Source organism: Carcharodon carcharias, chromosome 7 (genome assembly GCF_017639515.1).
Source record: "Carcharodon carcharias isolate sCarCar2 chromosome 7, sCarCar2.pri, whole genome shotgun sequence".
NCBI classification, from domain to species: domain Eukaryota; kingdom Metazoa; phylum Chordata; class Chondrichthyes; order Lamniformes; family Lamnidae; genus Carcharodon; species Carcharodon carcharias.
The window spans coordinates 41,605,809-41,632,610 of NC_054473.1; the positions used below are offsets into that span (position 1 = coordinate 41,605,809).

The following is a 26,802-nucleotide window of genomic DNA, read 5'->3' on the forward strand; positions in this document are numbered from 1 at the left end:
GAGGTTATGGGCCCTGACAATATTCCAGCAATAGTACTGAAGACCTGTGCTCCAAATCTTGCTGTGCCCCTAGCCAAATTATTCCAGTACAGCTACAACACTGGTATCTTCCTGGCTATGTGAAAAATTGCCCAGGTATGTCCTGTACACACAAAGCAGGACAAATCCAATCCAGCCAATCATTGCCCCATCAGTCTACTCTCAATCATCAGTAAAGTGATGGAAGGGGTCATCAACAGCGCTATTAAACGGCTCTTGCTTAGCAATAACCTGCTCACTGATGCCCAGTTTGGGTTCCGCCAGGGCCACTCAGCTCCTGACCTCATTAAAGCCCTGGTTCAAACATGGACAAAAGAGCTGAACTCATGAGGTGAGAATGACTGCCCTTGACATCAAGGCTGCATTTGACCGAGTGTAGCATCAAGGAGCTCAAGCAAAACTGGAGTCAATGGGAATAAGGGGGAAAACTCTCCACTGGTTGGAGTCGTACCTAGCACAAAAGGAGATGGCTGTGGTTGTTGGAGGCCAGGTATTTTGGCTCCAGGACACCACTGCAGAAGTTCCTTTGCGTAGTGACCTTGGTCCAACCATCTTCAGCTGCTTAATCAATGACCTTCCTTACATCATAAGGCCAGAAATGGGGATGCTCGCTGATGATTGCGCAATGTTCAGCACCATTGGTGACTCCTCAGATACTGAAGCAGTCCATGTCCAAATGTGGCAAGACCTATCCAGTCTTGGGCTGCCAAGTGGCAAGTAGCATTTGTGTCACACAAGTGTCAATGACCATCTCCAATGAGAGAGAATCCAACCATTGCCCCTTGATGTTCAATAGTAATACCATCACTGAATCCCCCACTATCAACAACCTGTGGTTACCATTGACCAGAAACTGAACTGGACCAGCCATATAAATACCATAGCTGCAAGAGCAGTTCAGAGGCTAGGAATCGCGCGACAAATAACTCACCTCCTGACTCCCCAAAGCCTGTCCACCATCTACAAGGCACAAGTCCTGAGTGTGATGGAATACTCCCCATTTGCCTGGGTGAGTGCAGCTCCCACAACACTCCAGAAGCCTGACACCATCCAGGACAAAGCAGCCCACTTGATTGGCATCACATCCACAAACATTCCTTCCGCCACCTAAACACAGTAGCAGCAGTGTGTATCATCTACAAAATGCACTGCAGGAATTCACTAAGGCTTCTTAGACAGCACCTTCCAAACCCACAACTGCTTCCATCTAGAAGGACACGGGCAGCAGATAGATGGGAACACTACCATCTGGATGTTCCCCTCCAAGACACTCACCATCCTGACTTGGAAATATATCGCTGTTCCTTCACTATCGCTGGGTCAAAATCCTGGAACTCCCAACAGTACTGTGGGTGTACGTCTACAAATGGACTGCAGCGGTTCAACAAGGCAGCTCACCATCGCCTTCTCAAGCGCAAAAAGGGATGGGCAATGAATGCTGGCCCAGCCAACGAAACCCATACCCCGTGAATGAATTTTTAAAAAGTAGTTGTGGCCTGGAAGCACTGAGATGTGTGCACGCGGCTACACTTTAAAAATGGCGCCCAGCTTAATGAAGCAGCGAAGTGATGGTGTGGGGGCAAATGAGAGCCTGCCCGCCATCAAAATAGTGTGTTTCTCGGAAATGCATAACTAATGCGGCGGGTGAGATGATACAGTATGAAAATCAGCAATTGTGGCCATCTTACCCGTCTGCTACCGCACTTAGTGCAAATGTGGGATGATTCTTCCCAATGTGTCTGTGGAGTTTTACGCATCAGAATAAAACTCTTTGTTTGGAGAAGTCAGCATTGGTCTTTGTCTTTGTTATCAAGCAGCCATTGGAGCTTTAACAGGAGCCACAACCATTCACTGCTACTCTGTTTCCTGTCTTTCAGCTGACTTCATATCCACGCTGCCACTGTCCCTTCTCCTCCATGGGCTTCAACTTTGCTGCCAAGTCTATTATGTGACATTTTATCAAACACCTTTTGGAAGTCCATATGCATCCCACCAACCGCATTAACCTCATCAACCACCGCTGTTACCTTGTATAAGAAAAATTCATTCAAGATGGTTAAACGGAACTTACCTTTAACAAATCTGTGCTGGCTTTCCCTATTAATTTGCACTTGTCCAAGTACTGTTAATTTTGTCCCAGATTATTGTCTCTAAAAGCTTTCCCACCTCAAGGTTAAGCTGACTGGCCTGTAGTTCCTGGATTTATCATTACACTTTTTTTGAATAAGGGTGCAATATTTGCAGCACTTCAGTTCTCTGGTATCATCAGCATATCTAAGGAGGATTTGAAGATTATGGCCAGTACCTCTGCAGTTTCCTCCCTTACTTCCCTCGGTATTCTTAGGTGTATTCCATTTGGTCTTGGTGACTTATCAACTTTAGGTGCAACCAGCCACTAATGCCTTCTCTTTATCAATTGTTTGACCATCAGTATCTCAACTATCTCCACTTGCACTAAGACTTAGGGAGCGTCTTCTTCCTTGATAAAGATAGGTGCAATGTACCCATTTTAGTACCTCAGTCATATCCTTTGCCTCCATACATTGATCCCCTTTTTGTTCACTAATTGGTTCCATCCTTCCTCTTACTAACATTTTATTACTTATATGCTTAGAAAAGACTTTTGGCTTCCCTTTTATGTTAATTACCAGTCTTTTCTTGCAATCTCTTTTAACCTCTCTGATTTCATTTCTCACTACCCTTGTGAACTTCCTATAGTCAGTACTTGTGACTTGTGTCTTTATCTGCTTCACCTTACTCTCTAACCCACCAGTGCACACCAAGTGAGGACAAGAAAAGTTGATAGAGCAAATTGGCAAAAAGACAAAAGAAAACAGTGGGATAGAGATGAACCAGACTAAAGTTGATCATTCTTACCCACTATTTGGGGAGGAGGGATGAATTTGCGTTCATGGAGTATCTTGTAAATAGAGTACTGCTATTGTGATTTTGGCATATTCATCCAGATTGCAGTAATAGTACATTCATACTGTTTGGTGTGTGGAACTGAAATGTAGGAGACGCTTTTCACGTAGAAGTCTGATTTTAAAATGTTACAATTTTAGATGTGTTTTGTAATCACAGCTACTTTTGCTAGCCCCATGCTTCATTGTGGACTTAGTTATTGTTTTGGAAGTTTTCAGGTTAGAGGAGTGTGGAAAGACATCTGAGGCCAGTTGATTGACATTGTGGAAGTTTAAAAGTTCTCTCTATTTACAAGAAAGAGCACAAGTATCTCCCTCACACACAAAATACAAAACTTTCCTATTGGTTGTGTTCATATTGCTATCAGTGACTCTCTTATTCAACCTTTTTATTATTTATTTTATCATCCTTCAACAAATGGCAGTCTTTTTAGACTTACTGAGCAGAAGTCTTTTATTTGAGCTAAATTGATTATTGAAGCATTGTATTTGAACACTCCTTTTTGACAATGCCTTTTCTTAGGGAGTATTGACCTATTAAGTTTGATTTACTCTCTTGGTTTGCTATAGAAACTAGGAGCAGGAGTAGGCCATTTGGCTCTTCGAGCCTGCTCCACCATTCATTATGATTATGGCTAATCATCCAACTCAATAGCCTGCTCCCGCTTTCTCCCCATACCCTTTGATCCCTTTTGCCCGAAGAGCTATATCTAGCTTCTTCTTGAAAACATACAATGTTTTGGTCTCGACTACTTTCTGTGGTAACGAATTCCACAGGCTCTACCACCCTCTGGGTGAAGAAATTCTCCTCATCTCAGTCCTAAATGGTCTACCCCATATTCTCAGACTGCGACCCCTGGTTCTGGACTCCCCCACCATTGCATTTCTCTCTACTCTGTCTCAGTTGTTTACAAAATAAATTTTGAACCTAATTTGTTAACTTTGACTTTGTTGGGTTACTGTGCAACAGTGCTGTATGATTAGTTGTTCAACTCTGCAGAAGGGAGCTCTTCAGTGAGTTAAGAAAATGGTACATTCGCCTCTGAGACCTGATTCGGGCCAGAGTGATGGGATGAGAGTCACACATTTCTGTTTCTTGCAAGGGTAATCTCAACTTACTTCTTAATAGACTCATGTCCACAGTACAGAACTTTTTATACGATGAAGCTAAAATAGCTGATATGGAAATGTCACAGTGGTACAACAGAAAAATGTTTTTAAGGCTTCTTGTTGAATCAGTGTTGAGACACAACTGTCCTTTATATTTGCAGTCAAAGCACTTAAATTAAGAATGCTGACAAACAACAAACAGCATTTGATCTTTTCAAAAATTAATGGCTTTGATTTTGCGGTCAGCAGCAAAGGGGTGCCCTTGCCTTTTATTATGTTTACAGCTTCACACAGATGTTTGTGGGTTTTTGAGTGGCAACTTTTGGTTACTACAGGTAGTTTGAATCTGTTTGAACAGGACATGCAGCAGTGTGTCTGTACAACCAATCAGATTGAAGAATCCTCATTGAGACATATAGTCTAAGCGAGGAGGTATAGATTAGAATATTTAATTCAGAGTGAAAATAGAGAGGTAAAGAAAGCTAGGATTGAGAGAGACAGAAAAGAGACAAAGCAAAAGTAAAAACACATTTTGAAATGTCCAACAATAATTAAATTCTGAAGGAATAAGACTCCACATTTGTAAAATGATATTTTCAGGGCCAGAAAAATGGCAATAATTAAGACACATCATGCCGGTAAAAATTCACTTTTCCCTGAATGCACCAGCCTTAGCTTTTCCTGGCATGCTGAGTGGGTAGGTATCACAACCTCGCGTCCTTCATGGGATTTAATACTGAATCTATTGGTGAGATACCAGTGTGATGAAGTTTGAGCAGGGCAAACTGTGCAGCAACTTCTTAATTTCTTTATTTGACAGTGTATGCCAGAAGCTGATTTAGTCCATAATATTGGTGACGCAGTTAGCCTTGTTGTCATTCCTTCAGTGAAAATCCAGGCCAGTGTTTTGTCTTGATGCATGCAAAATTCAGACCTCGTTCTTCCCGCTCCTATGCTGAAGATACTGATGTTTGTAGGGGTATGCTTCCATGGATTCTGTGAGATCTAACCCAAGTGGCCATTCTTCCTGTGTGAAATTGGATACTGATTGTTGGTAGGTCATTTAGTCATGAAGAGTAACACATTCTAGCCCAATTTTGTTCTTGTCCAATGTCATCACTCTTACATGTAACAGTAAAACTCAGCTTTGTTTCAGTCATGGCTCAGAAGGTAGCACTCTTGCCTCTTGGGTCAGAAGGTTGTGAGTTCAAGTCCCACTCCAAAAACTTGAGCGCAAAAATCTAGGCTAACTCTCAGCTGTAGTATTGAAGGAGTGATGCACTAGCAGAGATGCTATTTTTGGGATAAGACATTAAACTGCTGTCTCTGGTAACTGTAAAAGATCGCATGGTACTATTTTGAAGAAGAGCAGGGGAATTATTGCCAGTGTCCTGACCAATATTTCTCTCTCAACAAACATCACAAAAACATTATTTGGTCATTATCCTGTTGCTGTTTTGGGAGTTTGCTGTGCACAAATTGGCTTCCATGTTTCCTGCATCACATCAGTGACTGTGTTACAAAGTACTGTAAAACACTTCGGGATATCCTGAGTTTATGAAAGGTGCAATATAAATGGAGGAATTTCATTTTTTTGATAGTGATCATGAGTTAAACCTCTGGCCGATTTTTATTCTCTCCTTTTCCTAGGTATATAGGCCAATTGTAATGCCCCAAATGCTGCTACAGTGATCAACTAACTCAAAAGACTGGAATTTGAACTTGTAACCCTCTTATCATTATGGTTTAGATACTACACCAGGCAGTGCCTTTAATTACTAGACCAATTCAGAAGAAAATCTACAGCTCTGAACTGAAATCCTGATTGCCAAACCAACCACAATACTTCTGTGCTCACATTTTGGGCCATTGTACTGTGTTGGTTAAAAGTATGAGGTCTTCTGTTCTGGCCTTGCTCTAATTTGCATGTCTTGTTTACTTTTATAGGAATATATTATTCGTGTACAACGTGGAGTGTCAGCAGAAAACAGTTGGCAGGTACACCATTTCAATCTAATTTTTTTTTAACCTATTATGTTTTACCAGTTAACTTTGTGCAGGACTTAAAAGGCAACCAATCATTTACTATCTTCTTGTGATCTGCAGTCACCCAAGAACAATAATTGCTCTTTACTTATGTCAGCCTTTCTGGATGAATACAAGTACTGAGTTGATATTTTAGTGTATGCGTATTTCATGACAAGAGGGCAAACGATCTAATGTGCTAATATTTAGCAAAGAAAAAGCACTGATGGAATGTTTGTTGGATTTTTTGCTATATAACAGGTGTTGAAATTCAGCTGAATTCTGAATTGGTTTATTTTTTTCTCAGCCCAAGTGGGTAGCTAGAGAAGCAAAAAACGCGTAAATACTGTCTTGTCACTTGTGAATTATAAGGTCACCTTACTTCTGGAAATGAAGTTAAATCCATGTGATAGATTTTCAGTGTGAACTTTTCTTTCTATAAAAACATTATATGTGAAGTTTTTCTTTTTGCACAGGGTGGAATTATATCTGTCCATTTTCCCTATTGTCTCTGTGAAGCACTTTGCAAAGTTTTTTTTACATTAAAGATGCTCCACATGCTATTTTTACACGTGCTATATTCTGAGGTTGAATTTTCTGCTTAGTGTGGGACTGTAGCAAAGTGGTAATGTTACTGGACTAGTAGACTGGAGGCCTAGACTAATACTCTGGAGACATAAGTTCAAATTCCACCATGGCAGCTGGGGGATTTTTAAATTCAGTTAACTAATAAATTTGAAATAAAGTGCTAGTTTCGATAATGATCATGAAACTACTGGATTGTCATAAAAGCCCATCTGGATCACCAGTGTCCTTCAGAGGAGGAAATCCGCCTCCTTATCCAGCCTGGTTTGCATGTGCCTCCAGACTTGCAGCAATGTGATTGACACTTGACTGCACTCTGAAATGGACTGGCAAGTCACTCAGTTATATCAAACCACTACAGAAAATGCACTGTGGGTTTCCAAACCACATTGATTGCAGTGGTTCTAGAAGGTGGCTCAGTGCCACCTTCTCAAGGGTAATTGGGCCAGCAGTGCTCACATCCCGGGAACAATTTTAAAAAAATGTTACAACCATCCTAATTTTGATGTGGGCATTTGAGAATTTCTGTTCTTGATATATGTACAAAATTGAGCTGCATACTTAATTGATTGGACTGTTAGCTCTCTTTTATCATAGTATTGGATGTGGCTCAGTGTAGCATTCCCATCTCTTGGAGCAGAAGGTTGTGGATTCAAGTCCCACTCTAGAGACTTGAACTCAAAATCCAGGCTGATGCTTCAGTGCTATACTGAAGTAGTGATGTACTGTTAGGCCCCTCTGCACTTGGGTGGATGTAAAAGATGGTATACCTGTAGGTCAGAGTAGAACAGGATATCCTGGGTAATATTTATCCCTCAGTCAATGTCACTAAAATCAGATTACCTGGCCATTATGTCATTGCTGTTTTTGGGATGTTGTTGTGAGCTAATTGGCTGCATTTCAACAGTGATACACTTCAATTCAGTACACTTAATTGGCTGTGAAGCCCTTGGGACATCCCAAGGTCATTAGATGTTACTATATAAGTGCAAGTTCTTTCTTTCCTTTATGCTATTAATATAGCTTTCAGCCTCCTTGAACAATTAAAGAATAACATAGCTTGGTCTAATATCACTTTTTTGCCATTTTCCTCCATACTGTTCTAGCTGCTGCTCTAAAAATCTCTTGAAGAAGAGAAATTAGTTAAAGAGATTGCACTCTTTAGTCATTCACAGTGTGTTGTTGGCAAGACCAGCATTTATTGTACATCCCTAATTGGCTTTGAAAGTTAGTGAGCTGCCATGTTGAACCGCTGCATTGTACTTTGTCATAGCAGTTTGGCAAATTGAGTGGCTTGCTTGACAATTTCAGAAGGCACTTGAGAGTTAAAAAAGATATGTGGATCTGGAGCCACATATTGATCAGACCAGTAAGGAGGGCAGATTTCTTTCCCTCGAGGACTTTTGTGAACGAGATGGGTTTTTATGACAATCCAGAAGCTACATGGTCACCAGATGCTATATTGTTTGTGCTACTAGGCTATTATAGATGTGCGTAGTTTGGAAAATCAAATAATTATATTTCTGCATGTGAGAATAATGTTTCATTACAGACCCAATTAATTAGATTGCCTTTTGTTAGTAGTTTTTATGTTTGTTCATGTAATGTTGGCATCATTAGCAAGGCCAGCATTTGTTGCCCATCCGTAATGGCCCTTGAACTGAGGATGACTTTCTAGGCCATTTCAGAGAGCATTTACAAGTCAACCACATTGCTGTGCGTCTGGAATGATACATTCAGATAGAGCTGCCTCTTAGCCTGGAGCGTCCGGATCTCCTGCCAGGCGCTGCTCTCTCCCTGACCACCCCGCAGTCAAGAGTCGAGACTTTCTCCTTTCTCCAAACCAGAAAAGATAGGCAGATTTCCTTCCTTGAAGAACATGAGTAAATTAGATGGACTTTTATAGCAATTGATAGTTTCATGGTCACCATTACTGAGACTATCCAGATTTTAAATATTAATTGCATTTAACTTCCACCAGCTACCACGGTGGGATTTGAACCTGTATCCCCAGAGCATTAGCCTTGGCCTCTGAGTTGCTAGTCTAATGATATAACTACTGTGCCACGATCTCCCCCAAATATAAAATGTGTATAATGAAGTTTGACCTATTTGGCCCAAAGTTAATAATCAATTGATATATGTTGTAATTGAAGTTATTCCATTTCTTTCAATGAACAAAGCAACTCACTGCAGATATATCCACAAAAGAATTTCTATGGAGTTTTATACAGCTCTGCTAGTTTCATATAAAGCTGTCAGCTGATAGTATATTATGAGTAGAAGGAGGCTGACAAAATGGTACTCTTCAGTGACCATTTATACTCCTTGCTACTCTGAGCTGTTAGAGATTTTACACATTACTATTACCACCATTTGATTGTTCCTATTACCACCATTTTGATATGTGCAAGAAATAATTTTAGGAATTTCACACGTACTGCATGATGTAGAATTTGAAATAGCATCTGCACTTTCAGTGCCAGTCTGATGCTAGGTATGTAGGCCGTAAGTCCCAAAGACAGGCAGATTGTATCAAAGAGGAAGTCCCTTCCGCTGTTTGCAATGGGCAAGGTACAGATCGTAACCAACCAGCCTGTGCTTGCAAAACTCAAAACACATTGTCCAAAATTAGATGTGGTTCCACGATTGGACAAAGTTTGCTAAATACTCCTCAGTGTGCCAAAAATTACAACCAATTTAAGATTGTCAGCTGGGCTTGAAGAATGGTGCACTTGCATGTGCTGGAAGCTACATATTAATACACACGGCTCTGTTCATTGCAGACAGAAAGAACATGTACATGCATTATGCCTGTTTCAGCTAAACAAAATAAATGATAGCCATTTGCTGTTTCATTCCTTAGGGCAATGCCTTGACCAAACAGTCAAGCTGCCTAGTTTAAATTTTAAACATTGCTTGGCAGTTAACTGTCAGTCATCATTAACTGGTGCATTCTGTCCCAGCGTCCACTTGCCAAGCAATCAGATCTCTCTTCTCATACAGTATAAAGTTGTTGCTTCCCCTGACATTGATATTCTTGCGATTGTTCTGATGCGTGCAAGGGAAAAAGCTTTGAGAAAATGTCTTTTTTCCAGCAATACTCAAGTTCTCTATTACCAAACGACTATTTTCACTCACGGGAATATCATCACCAGCATAATGATAGCTTACCATCATGGTTAAATGTAGATTTTACTTTTTAAAAAAAATTAGAAGAACAATCACTTATTAAACCTAACAATCTTTATGTTAATTATGACTAGAAGCATCTCTGAAGTTTTGTTGTAGAGTGTTGTAAGCTTAAAAAAAAAGTGACTCATAGAGAAGAAAATAATTTATATTTTACGATTACTTGCAGATTATCAGAAGATACAGTGATTTTGATGTCCTGAATGCTAGTTTACAGGTATCTCATTTATTGTTTTTGCCTTTGTTTTTAATGTGCTGCAGGAGCAAACTAATTTTATGGAATTTGAAAAATGGGAGACCTATCAAGAAAAAACATTTGCACGCAAATCTTAATATTGAGATTATGGAAGTAAAATTTACAATGTGACGTACAACAGGAATTATTACAGTTTATTGAGACCTAAAATGTCTCTAAATAACATAAAACCACAAGTTTTAGACCGATTTCATATATTGAAACTGTGCAGAATGAATATTACTACAAAGGCTAACATTCAAGTTTGATTTTGTCATAAGGATTTAATTGCTTATTAATATTTTTGAACACTAATTACTGTTCAAGATCAGAGGGTGCCATTATAATACTTAGAAGTCAGAAAAATCAATCCACTACTGTGTAAGGTTAGCCTTTTGCATTCAAGACATATTTGAAATGTTTATTTTTCAAATAAATAAGTTGCTATCTTGCTATAATAGACTTAAAAGCTATTTTTAAGACCTCACTATTATCCTGATGTTTGACACATGCTGCAGTTTTCTGATGTTGCTACTTTTTTTCGGGTTTTGGTTCAAATGGTTGATCAGATGTTTGTGCTTTGTTTTGAATGCAGTAAAAGAGGCCAAACCTTGATGTAAAGCATTTTAGTAAAATATAAAATTAAAAATGTTGTTCATTTGCAGCAGTAATAATGGCTAGAAATGACAAAAGGGTTTATTTAAAATGTAAATGATGTGACAAGGTGAACTTTTAAAGACTTTATTGAATTATGAGCTGTTGAAAAACATATAGCAAAGTGGAATTTGATTTAAATTTGTTTTAAAAAATCATAAACGTAGAATAAAGTTAACATGCCAAGTAATCAATATGCTTACAGTCACAGTAAATTTGTGTTTATTACAGATCTCAGGTCTGATCCTACCTCTACCTCCCAAAAAGCTAATTGGAAATATGGATCGTGAGTTCATAGCAGAAAGACAACGAGGACTTCAGAATTACCTGAATTTCATTACGACACAACATATGCTATCCAACTGTGAACTGGTTAAAAAATTTCTTGATCCCATCAACTACTCATCTAATTACACTGGTCAGTACCACAGATATAGACTTGCATGCTTTACTGATGTTTGGTTTAATGATAAGTTTGGTTATTGCAAATTTTATCTTCTACAAAATAGCATCTACTCTTAGTTTCTTGCTGTCATAAAACTCTGAAAATGTAAATGCTATTTTAAAAATAATAGTGACTAATTAATCTGTACAGAAAAACATCACCTTTACAAATGTCTATGTTTAAAATTAAGCTGAAAATAGTAAAAGCTTCAACTTTTTTTTAGTTCTTTTTCCTTCTTTCTATCTGAAGTTTTTCTCCTCTTAGGCTTCACTAGTTAAGATAATGATTCGTTCTGTGTTACGGTTTTGAAAATGGCAACAGCCATTTAGTACCTTGTGCAAGTGGCAGTTTTTTTTGTTTTTGAACTTGAGAGCTTTTATGTCTGTGAAGCAGTTACCACTGAGCCTTGGACAATGCTGTCATATCAGCCACTCACACCTGCCACCAACAGATATCTAGATAGCATTCAGAAGCTCAAGAACTTTGGCTGGTCACTTTTTTCTTTGTTCCTAGATTGGGAAACCGAGTCCAGTTGTAGCCTATTGCCTGCACTGCTAACCTCGCTGAGATTGGCCAGTTCAGTACACACTAAGAATCAAATTTGAATTTTTAAAAATGTGTCCTATGCTAAGAGCAGTATTGAGATTGCATTAATTCTTTTCATTGATCCAGTAAAAATTACCCTTTCGTTGTTGGATGAATACTGCTTATAGTTGAGTGGAATAAATAGAATAGAGCAAAGTATTGTGTGTTCTTGCAGCCGAATCAATGATCCAAACAAGAGGTTTGCAAAAATGTGGTTGAGTCTTCATAAATAGTAACCACTAAGTTAAAGTTGTTAGTTGCTGCATGTCCCATATTCCTGTCAGGTGTGGCAAACCAATTACTGGAAGACGTTTTTAAAGTTATTCTTTGTAAATTTATCAGTTTAATATTTACTTCTTATTTTTCAATGTTCTGAATTAACATTTTTGTGCAAAGGTTTACAGTCCATTTTTCCCTTTCTAACTTACCAACAGAAATCGCCTTACAGCAGGTATCTATGTTCTTCCGTTCTGAACCTAACTGGGAGGTGGTAGAACCACTAAAGGAAATAGGTGAGTAAATCTACATTTAGGCTATGCATATTTTTTGTGAATAGCTCTGCTTATTGAGGAGAGATATGTTATAGTTAGGGTTTGGAATACACTTTCACTTGTTTCCTGTATATCCAGACAGATTTGTAGATTTGGTGTCAGCATTTCTCTGTTCTTCTCTGGCTCTGTTCTTCTACTTATCCCCAGCTGCAATGACATTTTTCTTTTACTCGTAGCCTTTCTGATTAGTATTGAATTGTAAGTAGTTTCTTGATTATAGTTGTGGGTTGAGACTTCCCCAGTTTGTTTCACATGGGAACTTAACAACTGGCAAAAAGAAAACTTTTATCTCATCATTCAGGGGGATGAGCCCTGGTGATGGTAAACATTTATCATTTTTTTTTGTGCTTATCATACCCCTGTGCATCAATTTAATGTTAATTGTGAATTTTACATCAGTTTTTTGTTTGATGAAATCTATGCGGCTTTTCCCCTCAAATGATTTTCTGCTTTGGTTATTCACTAATGCTAAAGCTTTGTTCCCAACTTTAATATTCTGTACAAATTGCATTCCTTAAAAATAATCGCATTATAGGGTTAAAACAATCCAAGATGAAGATAATAGCATTCTATTAAATGTAAATTCTGAGATTGTTGTGTGCTCTTTGGTATGAAATAGCAAAGAGATTAGCTGAAAAGACGTGTAATTCTATTTGCAAACACAACGTGTACAGATGCTTGGGCTTCTACAAATCTTGGAATTGACTATAGAGTCCACACTCAACCATCTATGGCCGCACTCTACTTCTAAGATCTGCTGTGCTTCATTCCCAAATTTAATGTTATTTAATTAAGTTTTCTTTCTTATCGCAATGTTGCCCATGAAACCTCGCCCCATTGCAAATCTCCGTGCATCGTTTGTTTTTGCCCTAAGCTTCACACTAACTTTCATCCTGCTAGCCACATGAGACATGCTTATGAGCAATGTAAGAGACCATCAATATTAATTTTTAGAAGGTTTTTGAATTCCTGCCACAGCTGAATAATGAGGGGTGTAGTTTAAGAATTATTGTAGGATTAATAGGGTGTTTTCTTTTTTTAAAAATAATTTTATAATTAACTTTTTCATTTTGGTTATTGTAAATATTCTAAGAGAATTTTAACAGGATTGCAAAAATTTTCCCTGGTCCAACAGAAGTCCTTTTGTCCTGTATTCACTGGCAACCTTTTGTATGACATGTATTTAAAGTGTGAAATTCTTGACTGGTGTTAACCACTTCTTGAGTGAATACGTAGACAATTATGCTGGTCTTTGAAACCAGGTTTTTGCAGATAATCTCTTCTTCATTTGATATCAAAGAACACACATTGATTCACCCGCTTCTGAATTCACATTTAATAAAGCATACTCAGTTTGAACCTGAATAATTTGTTATATCTACCTTGTAATTTTTTTGGCTGCATTGTGATTGAATGGAGTTAATTTTGGTGGAATGTAATTATGGAAAATACTGTAGTTTTGGAGAAAGGTTTGGAATGTAGTACTTTTGGATTGTGGCTGTGCAGTTTTAGAAATTGTATTGTACTGTGGATAATATGATTACAATAATGTTTTCATTACCATTTATACAATTTTTGTGGATGATTCATTGAAGATAGTGATCACTTCAAATAGGAGAAAACCTAGAGCATTAATTGTTTTTTCCCAAGGTTGGAGATTAAGAAAACGGCATCTTTTAATAAAAAGTAAGGATCAACCCAAAGAACGGCAGGTATTAAGTTGGGTAAGTCTGACTTCAGGTGACTGAGATACTTATAGTAATTTTATTAATTTCACTCCACTGTAGCATATTTTGTGTATTGGTGTCTTGAACATAACATGCAAAGGAACTGGTGTTTGAACTGAATGCTCATATAAGGTTCATTAGCAAAGTTCCTTTGTGTGAAACAGCTAGAGTGTTGGTAGTTGTGGATTGATACTGTCTGGCTTTTCCACTTTTAAAGTGTTTAATTGAACAATTAGCCAATAATTTAAAAAAACTCCATGCAAGTTCTCCCTGATTTTAACAAAAGGTATAAAGGGCCTGTAGTGTGAAAATTGCACTGGATGGTCAAGAATTGATGTGTAACGGGTAAAGATTTTATTATAATTAAAAATTATTCAGACACTTCAATGTTTTATTGGGCTATATCTACATTGTCTTTAAAATTTCCTAAACAGCAATGGGAATTCATTTTGGACAGTTTAATCACAGCATGACAAGCTGGCATTGTCAGTTTCTAGTAAAAACGCACACATGAGAATTTATAATGGAAAAGTTGATGGTTGAAGTGTGCTTAGATATAAGGTTTTCCATACTAATATTAGAATCTTGACATACTTATGGGTCTGTTCAGTAGGTTGATTTTTTTTTTAAAGTGGAAATTTTGACTTTTATTCAACGTTTGTATAGTTATTCAAGTTTGAACTTATTGGTTACAATTGGAGGAATAATGGAAATATTTGAGAAACAGTTGAAAGCTATGACTAATTGTGTGGGGCCTTTTAGGCCTTTCTGGATGGTGAGCTAGGACGGATTCGATGGTCTCCACCTTTATTTGCCTTGTGATCTGTTTTACAGGCTGACCTTGGCCCTGATATGTTTCTGTCTGATAAAGATCTTCAATCAGCAATGAAGCTTTTATCTTCTTGGTCTGTAAGTAATCTTTCAGAATGAATTCGATGCAAAGCAGAGGCTGCAAAGTTAATTTGTGATAGTATAACTACTGTTGTAATTAACCCGCACACATTAGAATCAAACTGTCATGCATGCAAGCCTTCAGTTAAGAGGTAATTTGTTTACTGCCTTCAGTGGTTAAATTTCACCATATCTTGGCTGCAGTGCTAAACAGAAGACTCTTGTGAGTTTTAAGTGGAATACTTATTGTTGCCAAACTGGGTAGATGGGGGAAAAAGAAAAACAGAATGAGGGGTTTGAGAGCAAATTATCACTAGAAGGTTTGGCTAATTCAAAGAAAATCTTCCTAATACTTCTGACAAATTGATGGAGAAGTGAAGGAAAGATGGCAAAAAAAGAAAAATCCTTCCAGCTAAGGGAAATCTGTTCTGCTGAAGAGAATCCTCTACGGTTCATAAGATAATCAATAGATTATCAATTGTTTTATCAGTGTTTTTTAACTGAATAATTTGAACAGTTAACACCACAGCATACAAGTTGCAATGTTTAACATTGTTTAATTCCTTTTGGCAAGCAAGACATAGATAAAGTAAGGATACATGTTTACAAATGTAATGCTGTTCCCAGTGGCCCTTTCATATCAAATTGGTTAATTAGATGAAAAGTTACTTCTGTGAAGAAGAAAATGCATTTTTAAAGCCTTTGCCTAAACTAGCCATTTCTAGACACCTCCTGGATTCTATCTCCTGATCTTGGCTACCCATATTATACCTAAATCAATTTTTTTAAATTATTCGTTCCTGAGGTGGGACCAGCATTTATTGCCCATCCCTAACTGCCCTTGATTTCTGATTGGCTAGTTAGGCCATTTCAGAGGGCATTTAAGAGTCAACCACATTGCTGTGGGCCTGAAGTCACATGTCGGCCAGACCAGGTAAGGATGGCAGATTTTCCCTTCCCTAAAGGACATTAGTAAACCGGATGGGTTTTTAACCGCAACCAACATTGGTATCATGGTCATAATTAGACTTTTAATTCCAGATTTTTTTAAAAATTGAATTTAAATGTCACCATCTGCCATGATGGGATTGGAATTACCCTGTGCCTTTGGATTACTAGTCCAGTGACAATAGTGCTATGCCACTGCCATGCTTCCTGAGACCTTAAGGGAATGCTGTTACATCTGTGCTGAAGTGCCTGGGTGAGAATGGTCACCATCTTATTCTCATACCACCACTTCCCAGTTTCCTCCAGTTGTTTTGTATGCACATTGTACTGACTTTGATCAGTGTCTCATTTAAGATCATCCTTTCTGAAATTCTTTGGGTAAACTATTTGTGAGACCAAAAGGTTTGACTTCTTCAAAACCAAAAAGTGAAGTTCTAGTTTAAATATTTCCAGATTCTCCCAGGTGATTTTTCCCCTTATCAGGGATGAATCTAGTTAGTAATCATTGGTAGAATATTCAATCTTGAGGACATCAAAGTGAAGGTCAATTCTCATCTGGTATCTGTGAATATGTGCTTCCTAGGTTGCTAAATCAGAGGTGGAAACTCTGGTGGATCCAACCTCCTCCCGCTTCCCACAACCCTACCAAAGAACAACTTTGTGTCTCTTGCCCTCCCAACTCCCTCCTGCTCCTCACCATTTTTCTGGCATCTACTAGGTAAGATAGTCTGTATCTGCGATCAAGGATCAGATTGGGAACATCTGTTCTGTGTGGTTCAACACTTTGATTTGACCATTAAGCCACTGGGGGCAGGGGTCAATAGTGGATATTTTTATTACTACAAAACTGTTAGTAAAGTTTAAATGTGAGTTGAATTCTTGTCTGAGAAAGATTTTTATTTTAACCTCCAGCACCCGTATATCTACCCTGTCACCTTTGCTACAGCTAGTGAATCTTCAGGACTTGTAATCCGAATGTATAATGAAAAAGGGACACTAAGAGATTATATCTGCAAGGTATGCCCTATCAAATACAAATATTAAATTAGACTGAGCTGTTTTACAGATCTTTCTTTGCAAAATTTCCAAGCAGGATTTGATGTTACATCCATATTGATACTTGTAACTTGCCTCTGCCAACAGATACTAAGAGTATCAAATATTGCAGTGCAATGGCATCGAAATTGCTTTCAGACTGTTTTGTTTCTTCAGAAAACTATGACCAAGCTTAAATTTGAAGTTCTGCTCAGCTGCAAAGTTAATCAGTAATTGAGCTGGTGTGTGGACCTGAAATTCTCAAATTCATCAACTATTGAAAATACAGCCATATTAATCAGTTAATCTCTGGAGAACCATCTTCAGGTTATACTGGAAGATTAATAAAGACATCTTTAGAAACAAAAAATAGCATGCTGAAAATATTTAATGTGCAAAAGAATTGTATAAATAATGAGTCATTCAAAGTTGAGGACCACACTGAACAGTATTTCCATATTGCAGTTGATTTGGATTGCATTGTGCACAGTATTGTGCATTCGTTGTCTACTGATGAAACTCTGAAGTAGTGATTCAGTCAGATGAATGAAAGCCAAAAGCTATGACTCTTGTAGTTCTTCAAATGTTACTGATTGCTTGATTTATAGAGGTTGCTTATCTCCATATTGTTCAACCAAGGTATTTGAATGTTCTGAAGTATGCACATTGCACTCTTGTAAATAGCGAAAGAAATTTATTTGGTAATTTGTTTGCATAAAAATATTTAGTTTGGATTTTAAATAATTATGAATATAGAGTATAGCTACTTTTAGCATCTTCCATCTTGCTAGACCAAAGTTTTAAAGTAGTTGCAATCTAATTGCAATCTAATTTGGTTTATGTTTGGTTACAAAGAATATCCAGTAATAACTGTTTGGCCCTTAACTTTGTGGCAGATCAGTCCTTAATCGCTCAGTTGCTGTCTTGCTAAGAAAGCTGCCAAATGTGTCTGTCTTTTGGATCACTTACAGAACATTGCAAAATGTGATAATTAATCTCCAAGAAATAGTAATTTTGCTAAAAGTAATGATTTATTTTGCATAAAGGCTAAACCAAAAGATCCTTTTATGAAGAAATACTGCAGCCCTAAGAAAATTCAAGGACTTGACCTTCAACAGATAAAAACTTTTGGAAGACAAATACTTGAGGTAAACCACCTTTGTCTTCCTCTCTTTCAAATTGTTAGTCATTAACTATATTTAATATTCCGTTTAAAACAATTCTTGACTTTTGTGAAGATATTTTGTTCTGTTTTGGTAAGTGCATACCATGTTGATCAGTTTGATTTTAATTCCAGGCATTGAAGTTTCTTCACGAAAAAAGAATTCCATATGGACATCTTCACACTTCAAATGTGATGCTTGATGGAGATACGTGTAAATTGCTGGATTTAGAAAACTCGTTGCTTGGATTGCCCAGCTATTATAGACCCTATTATACGCAGTCCAGGAAAATCAATGTAAATAATGTTTTGATTCTTTCAAACCTTTTATCTTTTACTGTTTTTGTTTGATGTCACCCTTCCCCACTATTGGCTCCGTTTTGCACACTTTGCTTGAGGTTGAAGTGCTGTGATAATCTGCTTGACACTTACTGCTACATAGATTAACTAAAGAAGGCACTTTCATATGTTACAGTTAGCCTTAGCTTTTCCTCTCTTAGGAAAGAAGTGCCTTATCTAGCAGTCCCTAATTAGAACCGATGCGGTTCACACGGCAGGTGAGTTGAATGCCAGTTAAGACTGGTATTAGTTTTTTTTTTATATTTGAGTTGTTGACTGACTATACACAATTGCTATGTTGTGGAATAGAAATTAGAATAAATTTAAAATTCAGCTTATAATAATGGGTTAAACCTAAAAATACTATTATTGTTGTAAAGACTGGATCCGCTCTTTCACACACACAAATGTCCAACCAAGTTCACAATAACTAAAATACTAGTTAACTATTCTGAGAGTGATTAGGATAGTTTCACAAATGAGTTGTTAAAACATTGACTTTGGAGGATATGAGTTGAAATTCAACTTCAGGAGATGTGTAAGGCAGGCAGTAACAAGTCAGCTACCTGTTATACACGCCATCATTCCATCAATGAATAGGAAAACTCGGTAGTTTGGACAGTAGGTAGCTGATTCGCTGCTGCCCATTTTGCATTTTCATCAAAGTGATTTGTTATGTTGAATAACAATTGTGAAAGACACAGTTGGTTTTACAAGTGATGTTTGAAAATACAAAGTAATTACAAAATATTTGAGGCAATATTTTTCACAAAATTATCTAAAGATTTCTGTGTGCAGGTAAGCTGAAGATGGTTTCCCATAGAATAGCAAAATTTGTGTTCAGGTTTTAGTTCTGTACATTTGAAGCTCTTGTTTCCTGGTGAAGATATTAGTCCAGAGGAACAATGGTGGATGGGGTTTTAGGGAGAGAAGAGAGGTGAAGTTGCTTCCTTAGAAATAAGGACAAAGAAGGGGTCAGTCAACTGTATAATGTCCCTTTGTTGTTATGTCCTTGGCTCAAATCTTTCAGAAAGTAAAGAAATGCTTAATTGTCACATTGCAATGTTTGATTATCACAGCATGTATAATAAATTTGTTCTGTATGTATGTATACTTTATAGACTACAGAAGCTATTGATGTGTATTCCTTTGGCCATTTACTATATGAAATTACGTATGGGAAGCCGCCAGATTCTGTGCCAGTGGACAGCTTTCCATCTGCTCCCTCATCTGATATAGGTTAGAATTTTTAAAAACTCATCTTTATTTATTGATTATTACTAGCATGTTTTCCAAGCTTGGTTAATATGCCTTAGTTGATGTAGCTGTGCACATTTTTTCCCTTATAATTTTGAATTTTGATTATTTATGAGTTCAATTATAGCATTAGCTTTTGTGATTTTTCACTTTGTCAGTGTTCCCAGGCATATACACGTGAAGGAAGACTGTTGTTCAAGGTTCTTCATCAATTTGTCTTGCTTCCATTATCCTAGCATGAGGAATCTTTTCATCACCTTAACAGAATGAAGATCAGTTTCACTTCAATTGTCAAAACATTTTGAAATATTGTTTTATGCTGATGACAGTGGGATTAGTTGATTTAATTAATTAGATTTAATTCTTATCTCGCAAAACTTACTAGTTGATGAGGTTGTAACATATGTAGTTCAAGATTTGTGCTGTATATATCCTATAAGACTATTGCTGCCAGGCAACCCTGACTCTAGTGTAATACCATTTGGCAAATCGGGTAGCATTATTGCCCCAGAGGAATCTAAACTCCCTTAAAATGATTTTCCCAGTTTCATTAGAGGCAGCCCTGCCTGAGAAGCAATGCAAACTGCATACAGACTGTTTACCTTGTAATCGGGAGAAGTTTGCCAGCCGAAGTTGTGTAGTGAATGTGATTTCAGCTATGATTCGTTTGGGAGGAAAGTGTAAGCCAAAGAGTAGCTGCAGCACTTAGCCTGCCATTTCTGTTTTGATTTTTAAAAATTTAAACTGAATGCTGATGACATCATTGATAGTTCCTGTGACAGTGTTAAGAAAGAAAATACATTATAGAATAGTCATAAGCACATGAGAGCTTATGGGCAGAATTTTGTCCTTGGTGGGTGGGCGGGCCCCACCGGCTTGGTGATGGGGTGGGCAGCCAACCCCCTCTGCCGAAATGGGGCTCGCCGCCATTTTAAGTGGGTGGGCCAACTAAGGCCCGCCCAGCGGGCAGCACTATGCGCTTCCTGTGCGGCTGGGGTGGTGGGGGGAACGGAATTCCCCAACTGTCAAAGTGCGCTCTTTCGCACATGCATTCAGTGCGAAAGAGTGCACTGCTCCCTGAGACTAAGTGCTGTCTCAGGGAGATTACTGACAGTCTAAAAAACTGTAAATAATTTTTAAATTTTTCTATTTTATGTCCCCCTCATGTGACAATGTCACACGAGATGGGACATGTTAATAAGAAGCACAGAAACTTTATTAACGTTCTTTAAAAACAGACATGAAACCTCATCCTGCCAGTGGATGAGATTTCATGTTTTTTCAGAAGCCCGCTGGGGCTCCTGGCCTGCCCGCCAACCTTAAGGTTGGTTGGGCAGGGTTTTTAATTATCTTAATTATCCTGTTAATGGCCTCAATTGGCCATTGACAGGACAGTGAGCGAACAGCTGATTTCAGCATAAAAGCAAAAAACTGCAGATGCTGGAAATCCAAAACAAAAATAAAAATACCTGCAAAAATTCAGCAGGTCTGGCAGCATCTGCGGAGAGGAACACAGTTAACGTTTTGAGTCCGTATGACGCTTCAACAGAACTAAGTAAAAATAGAAGAGAGGTGAAATATAAGCTGGTTTAAGGGGGGGTGGGACAAGTAGAGCTGGATAGAGGGCCAGTGATAGGTGGAGATAGACAAGAGGACAAAGAGGCTTTGAAGGTGGTGATATTATCTAAGGAATGTGCTAATTAAGGGTAGAAAGCAGGACAAGCAAGGTACAGATAGCTCTAGTGGGGGTGGGGTGAAGGAATCAAAAAAGGCTAAAAGGTAGAAATAAAACAATGGATAGAAATACATTTAAAAATAATGGAAATAGGTGGGAAAAGAAAAATCTATATAATAATTATTGGGGAAAAAAAGGAGGGGCTTGGAAAGGGGGTGGGGATGGAGAAGAGAGTTCATGATCTAAAATCGTTGAACTCAATATTCAGTCCGGATAGCTGTAAAGTGCCTAGTCAGAAGATGAGGTGCTGTTCCTCCAGTTTGCGTTGAGCTCTACAGGAACAATGCAGCAGGCCAAGGATGGACATGTGGGCATGAGAAAAGGGTGGAGTGTTGAAATGGCAAGCGACAGGGAGGTCTGGGTCATGCTTGCGGACAGACCGAAGGTGTTCTGCAAAGCGGTCACCCAGTCTGCGTTTGGTCTCTCCAATGTAGTGGAAACTGCATTGGGAACAACAAATGTAGTAGACTAAATTGAGGGAGGTGCAAGTGAAATGCTGCTTTACTTGAAAGGAGTGTTTGGGCCCTTGGACGGTGAGGAGAGGGGAAGTAAAGGGGCAGGTGTTACATCTTCTGCGGTTGCATGGGAAGGTGCCGTGAGATTGAGGTGTATGAAGCAGCAGGGATCGTTCCCTCCAGGACACCCTGGTCCTCTCCTCCATCACCCCCTACACCTCAACCCCTTCCCACGGCACCTTCCCATGCAACTGCAGAAGGTGCAACACCTGCCCCTTTACTTCCCCTCTCCTCACTGTCCAAGGGCCCAAACACTCCTTTCAAGTGAAGCAACATTTCACTTGCATTTCCCTCAGTTTAGTCTACTGCATTCGTTGCTCCTAATGCAGTTTCCTCTACATTGGAGATACCAAACGCAGACTGGGTGACTGCTTTGCAGAACACCTGCCTGTCCACAAGCATAACCCAGACCTCCCTGTCGCTTGCCATTTCAACACTCCACCCTTTTCTCATGCCCACATGTCCATCCTTGGCCTGCTGCATTGTTCCAGTGAACTTAACGCTAACTGAAGGAACAGCACCTCATCTTCTGGCTAGATACTTTACAGCCTTCCGGACTGAATATTGAGTTCAACAATTTTAGATCATGAACTCTCTCCTCCATCCCCAACCCCTTTCCGATCCCCCTCCTTTTTTCCCCAATAATTATTATATAGATTTTTCTTTTCCCACCTATTTCCATTATTTTTAAATGTATTTCCATCCATTGTTTTATCTCTACCTTTTAGCCTTTTTCGATTCCTTCACCCCACCTCACCCCCACTAGGGCTATCTGTACCTTGCTTGTCTTGCTTTCTACCCTTAATTAGCACATTCCTTAGATAATATCACCACCTTCAACACCTCTTTGTCCTTTTTGTCTATGACATCTTTTGGCTATCTCCACCTATCACTGGCCCTCTATCCCGCTCTACCTGCACCCCCCCCTCCAAAACCAGCTTATATTTCACCTCTCTTCTATTTTTACTTAGTTCTGTTGAATAGTCATATGGACTCAAAAACGTTAACTGTGTTCCTCTCCGCAGATGCTGCCAGACCTGCTGAGTTTTCCAGGTATTCTTATTTTTGTTTTGGACAGCTGATTTCGCTGTCTGCCCGCCTTCCTAAAGATTTAAATGGACGTCATCCAGCGTTAGTTTCGTGTTAGCGAGTGGGCCCCACCCCAACTTGCCGATGGGAAATTCTGACCTATATGTCAGCTTTGTGTTAAATCATCTCCCTTGCAGTGATGATGTCAACAATACTGAGGAAATATTAATTGCTGATGTTATGATCAGGATGGGAGGAGGTGTGTGTATGACTTAGCTCCATTACTCTGCAGGCCAAACCATTATTTAAAAGTTTAATTCTCTCACCAAAATAGCCAATCATTTATTTCCCCTGCTGGTGCCCAGAATAAGAGTCTTCAACCAGGCTTCTTTCAATAAACTCAGAACGATTGTTTATTATAAAACAAAACTTCTTTTTAAAAGCTGCAAGTCCTGGTTAACACACAACTGCAATCGGGAAGTATAATTATTTATCTGTTCCTTAAGAATTCCCCCAGCACACACACACACATCTACACACAGAAAAGTACAAATGAATAGAGTCTCTCTGCAGAAATGGGCATTAGAGGATGGGCGTTTTAAAATAAAGGATTAAGTTTGCAGAATCTCGCCGCTGTCGACCTGGAGTTCCCTCGTGAAGACAGGCTGCTGTCCCGGTGGACTTCTGGAAGTCCTCACCAACTATTCTCAGCTTCGCAGGTCCAAATGCAGACTAGTTACACTCAGATGAATGTTCTCTAGCTATAGATTGATAGCCACACACAATTTTAGGCAAGGTAGAGAGAGAGATAGTTAGGGTGTAACCTTCCTTCCTCAGCTTGTTCCCCAACAAGACTGCTTTCAAAACCAGCAGGTTCACTACTTAAGTTTTTTTTTCTCTCCCATGTGATTTCCATCTCCAAACTTTGCCTTTTTAGTTTTTTTCCCCATCAATTAAAGTAATTGCTGTTCAAAACAACCAACCAGACCTTCAAGTACTGTAAATATCAGGTGATTTCTTGGAAGAGGCCTGCTTGCTGACAGTTCCAAGGTGAACTTATGGCATTTTAAAAAAAAAACTGATTCTAACACATAACTTAGGAAATCCCAAGCATTCTTCTTTGGCCTCTCACTATTCAAGATCTCATTAATCATGGATGCAAAAGCTGAATTCCAGAGGAGAGGTGAAAGTAACAGTTCTTGACATCAAGACAGCACTTGATTTCAATATGGCACTGAGGAGACCCAGTGAAACATGTCAGTGGATATTGTTGAGGGTGGGGATGTGTGCATACTGTCCAGTTGTAACTTCCACCCGCTCGACCATTGGTGTAACATGGCTGTTGTGTACTATCTACAGATGTACTGTAGTAATTTGCCAAGGCTTCTTTGGCAATATTTCCCAATCCTGTACCTTCCACCGCCTAGGTGGACCAGGGCAGCAGATGCATGGGAAGTTTCCTTCCAAGTCATTGACCATTATAACTTGGGCATTATTGTTACTCCATTATAGTTGCTAGGTCAAAATTCAACTTTGCTGTGTATTATAGGGCTTGAGTATATGTTATATTTACATAGGATGGCAGATTTCTGCCCACATGGTATTCTGTGTTTATTTGAGTGAGTATGGCAACTGGGACAATTTCTCATTCTATATGTTGTTCACTTGGTGTAGTCTGAATATAGAACTAAATGAGATATAGTTTTGGTACAGTTCATATTTGTTTTCTGTCACAATACCTTGATTTAGCAATTTTGTTATTCTTAAAGCAGGGTTTTTCAGGGCAAGTAACTAAAAAGAGCACTTACTTTGGATGAACTTCATTGGCAGTCATTGTGAACTTAAAGTGTCGTAGCAGCTGAGTTTGTAGCTGCAGTTAAGTAGATTTTAACAGCAGTCTTTAAATGTTCTAAAATTTTCAAAGACATGGCTATTACTGTAATTTGGGGGTTTTCATAAGTATTTGAATTACATATTTTTTTCCTTATCCTCCTGTTTCCACCATTCTGCTCCTTACCTCGAGGCTGTGACTTATTCAGGGGTACAGCCTATATTCATTTGTATCCTTATACAGCGAATATCATCAAACTATTTAACTGTTGGTTCTGACCCTTTCTTCATCTGATATTCACATAGCCAATTTGAACTGGAGAATCCTTAGTTAATGATCAAGGGCAAAGCCACTATCAAATATTTTCTCCTTCCCAGCTTGGGAAAACTCAGACTATTGTATCAGCTTAAAAACAAAAAACTGCGGATGCTGGAAATCCAAAACAAAAACAGAATTACCTGGAAAAACTCAGCAGGTCTGGCAGCATCGGCGGAGAAGAAAATAGTTGACGTTTCGAGTCCTTCTCCACCGATGCTGCCAGACCTGCTGAGTATTTCCAGGTAATTCTGTTTTTGTATTGTATCAGCTTTGTTGCTATTCCAGCTGAGATAATTAACACAACTCTACTCAAGGATTATTGGTCTTGGGGCCCGGATGAAACAATGCATTTATCCACTGAGCAATTATTCAAATGTAATGTTAATGTTTGTATTCTAAAGAGCTTGTCAGTTCAGTACTGGTTCAACCTGTGTGATGGTGTTATAAATTTGGGCGTGTTGTTGATACCATGTTGGTGCTCGGTTCTGTCAGTCTAGTTAATGGATCTTCTCATGCATGCCAGAGTAGGCTTTTATTGTCCAGTATCTGCTTATACCCACTTGAGCTGGATATTCATGCCTTTCTATCATGCCTCTGTAATCTTTTTGAAGGCAGGATAAGAAAACAGCATTTGAAGAGGTAGCACCGGCACTGATGTGAGGAGCAATATGGCTTTTTTGCACTGTAATTTCTATGATTCTGTATTATACTGAATTGTCCATTTTTGTTGATTATTTCTGATTTCCTTTATAGATGAAGTATTAATTTACGTAAGTTTTTTAGTTGCACGCTTTTTAAATTTCGGTTTTGTTGATTGGTTTGACTAAATCAAAAGTGTGCAAGAAGCAGGATGATTCTTAAGAATGGAACCTGAATTTTCTTTTCTTTACAGTATCTGTGTTGCAGTCTATCCTTTCTGCAGATGCCTGGAAAATAAGCATGCCAACAATTGCCCAGCTGCTGGAGACACCGTAAGTGGAAAACCATATGATTTAATCTTTCTGCTTTAGGAAATTTGCAATCCAGCAATTATTTTTTATCTTTATACGTGCATGATAAAATAAGAGTTGTTTGGTCAAGGATTTGCTTTGTTGGTTAATGTTATTTTGGAAATTTATACATTGAACTATTCTGAACATAAGAATTGTCTGTATGTACAAAACAAGCAAGTATAAACCATATATAGACCAGTTTGATAATCACAGCACAAATTAATAACAAAAATAAATGCAGTACTGCCCTTGAAACAAAGTACATGTACTCAAGCTGTCACAGAAATGCACAATCTATTACATCATTATGAAGGTATTTGTGGTCACCACTTTGACAGACTATTGATCAGTATGTCCCTGGACCTCAATTCATACCCGTCCCAGCTGTTGAGTTGAGAGTATTGCTGTCCAATAGAATTCAAAGGACTGCAGTGAAGCAGTAGGACGTGATCAAAATGAGGAGCTCACAATATGAAGAATTATGGATATAGACCTATCCTGCACTGCTGTGTTTTTAAGTATCCTGAAAACATTGCTTGGGATTGACTGTAATTATATATTTTGAATTTGTTTATGGGATGTGTTGCTGGCCAGGCCAGCATTTGTTGCCCACCCCTAATTGTCCTTGAGAAGGTGACGGTGTGCCCCTTGAGACTGTGGTGGTGTGCTGCCTTCTTG

At 38.5% G+C, this 26,802-nt stretch overlaps 1 protein-coding gene across 3 annotated transcripts in view; it reads left to right on the forward strand.

Annotated features, from left to right (window-relative positions):
* pxk (PX domain containing serine/threonine kinase) overlaps nucleotides 1-26,802 on the forward strand; it is an 85,623-nt gene that overhangs the window by 10,336 nt on the left and 48,485 nt on the right. For 2 of the 3 annotated variants that reach the window (XR_005943462.1, XM_041190885.1), the window contains exons 2-12: nucleotides 6,021-6,071; nucleotides 10,045-10,092; nucleotides 10,996-11,182; nucleotides 12,229-12,306; nucleotides 13,996-14,069; nucleotides 14,907-14,981; nucleotides 16,824-16,928; nucleotides 17,993-18,094; nucleotides 18,244-18,405; nucleotides 19,569-19,686; nucleotides 26,025-26,103. Coding sequence is in view for 2 of the 3 variants with exons in the window: in XM_041190885.1 (XP_041046819.1) it covers nucleotides 6,021-6,071; nucleotides 10,045-10,092; nucleotides 10,996-11,182; nucleotides 12,229-12,306; nucleotides 13,996-14,069; nucleotides 14,907-14,981; nucleotides 16,824-16,928; nucleotides 17,993-18,094; nucleotides 18,244-18,405; nucleotides 19,569-19,686; nucleotides 26,025-26,103 (1,079 nt within the window). In the remaining variant the exon portion in view is untranslated. Of the gene's footprint in view, nucleotides 1-6,020; nucleotides 6,072-10,044; nucleotides 10,093-10,995; nucleotides 11,183-12,228; nucleotides 12,307-13,995; nucleotides 14,070-14,906; nucleotides 14,982-16,823; nucleotides 16,929-17,992; nucleotides 18,095-18,243; nucleotides 18,406-19,568; nucleotides 19,687-26,024; nucleotides 26,104-26,802 lie in introns of those variants that run through there. The other variant, XM_041190886.1, reaches the window with a different exon arrangement.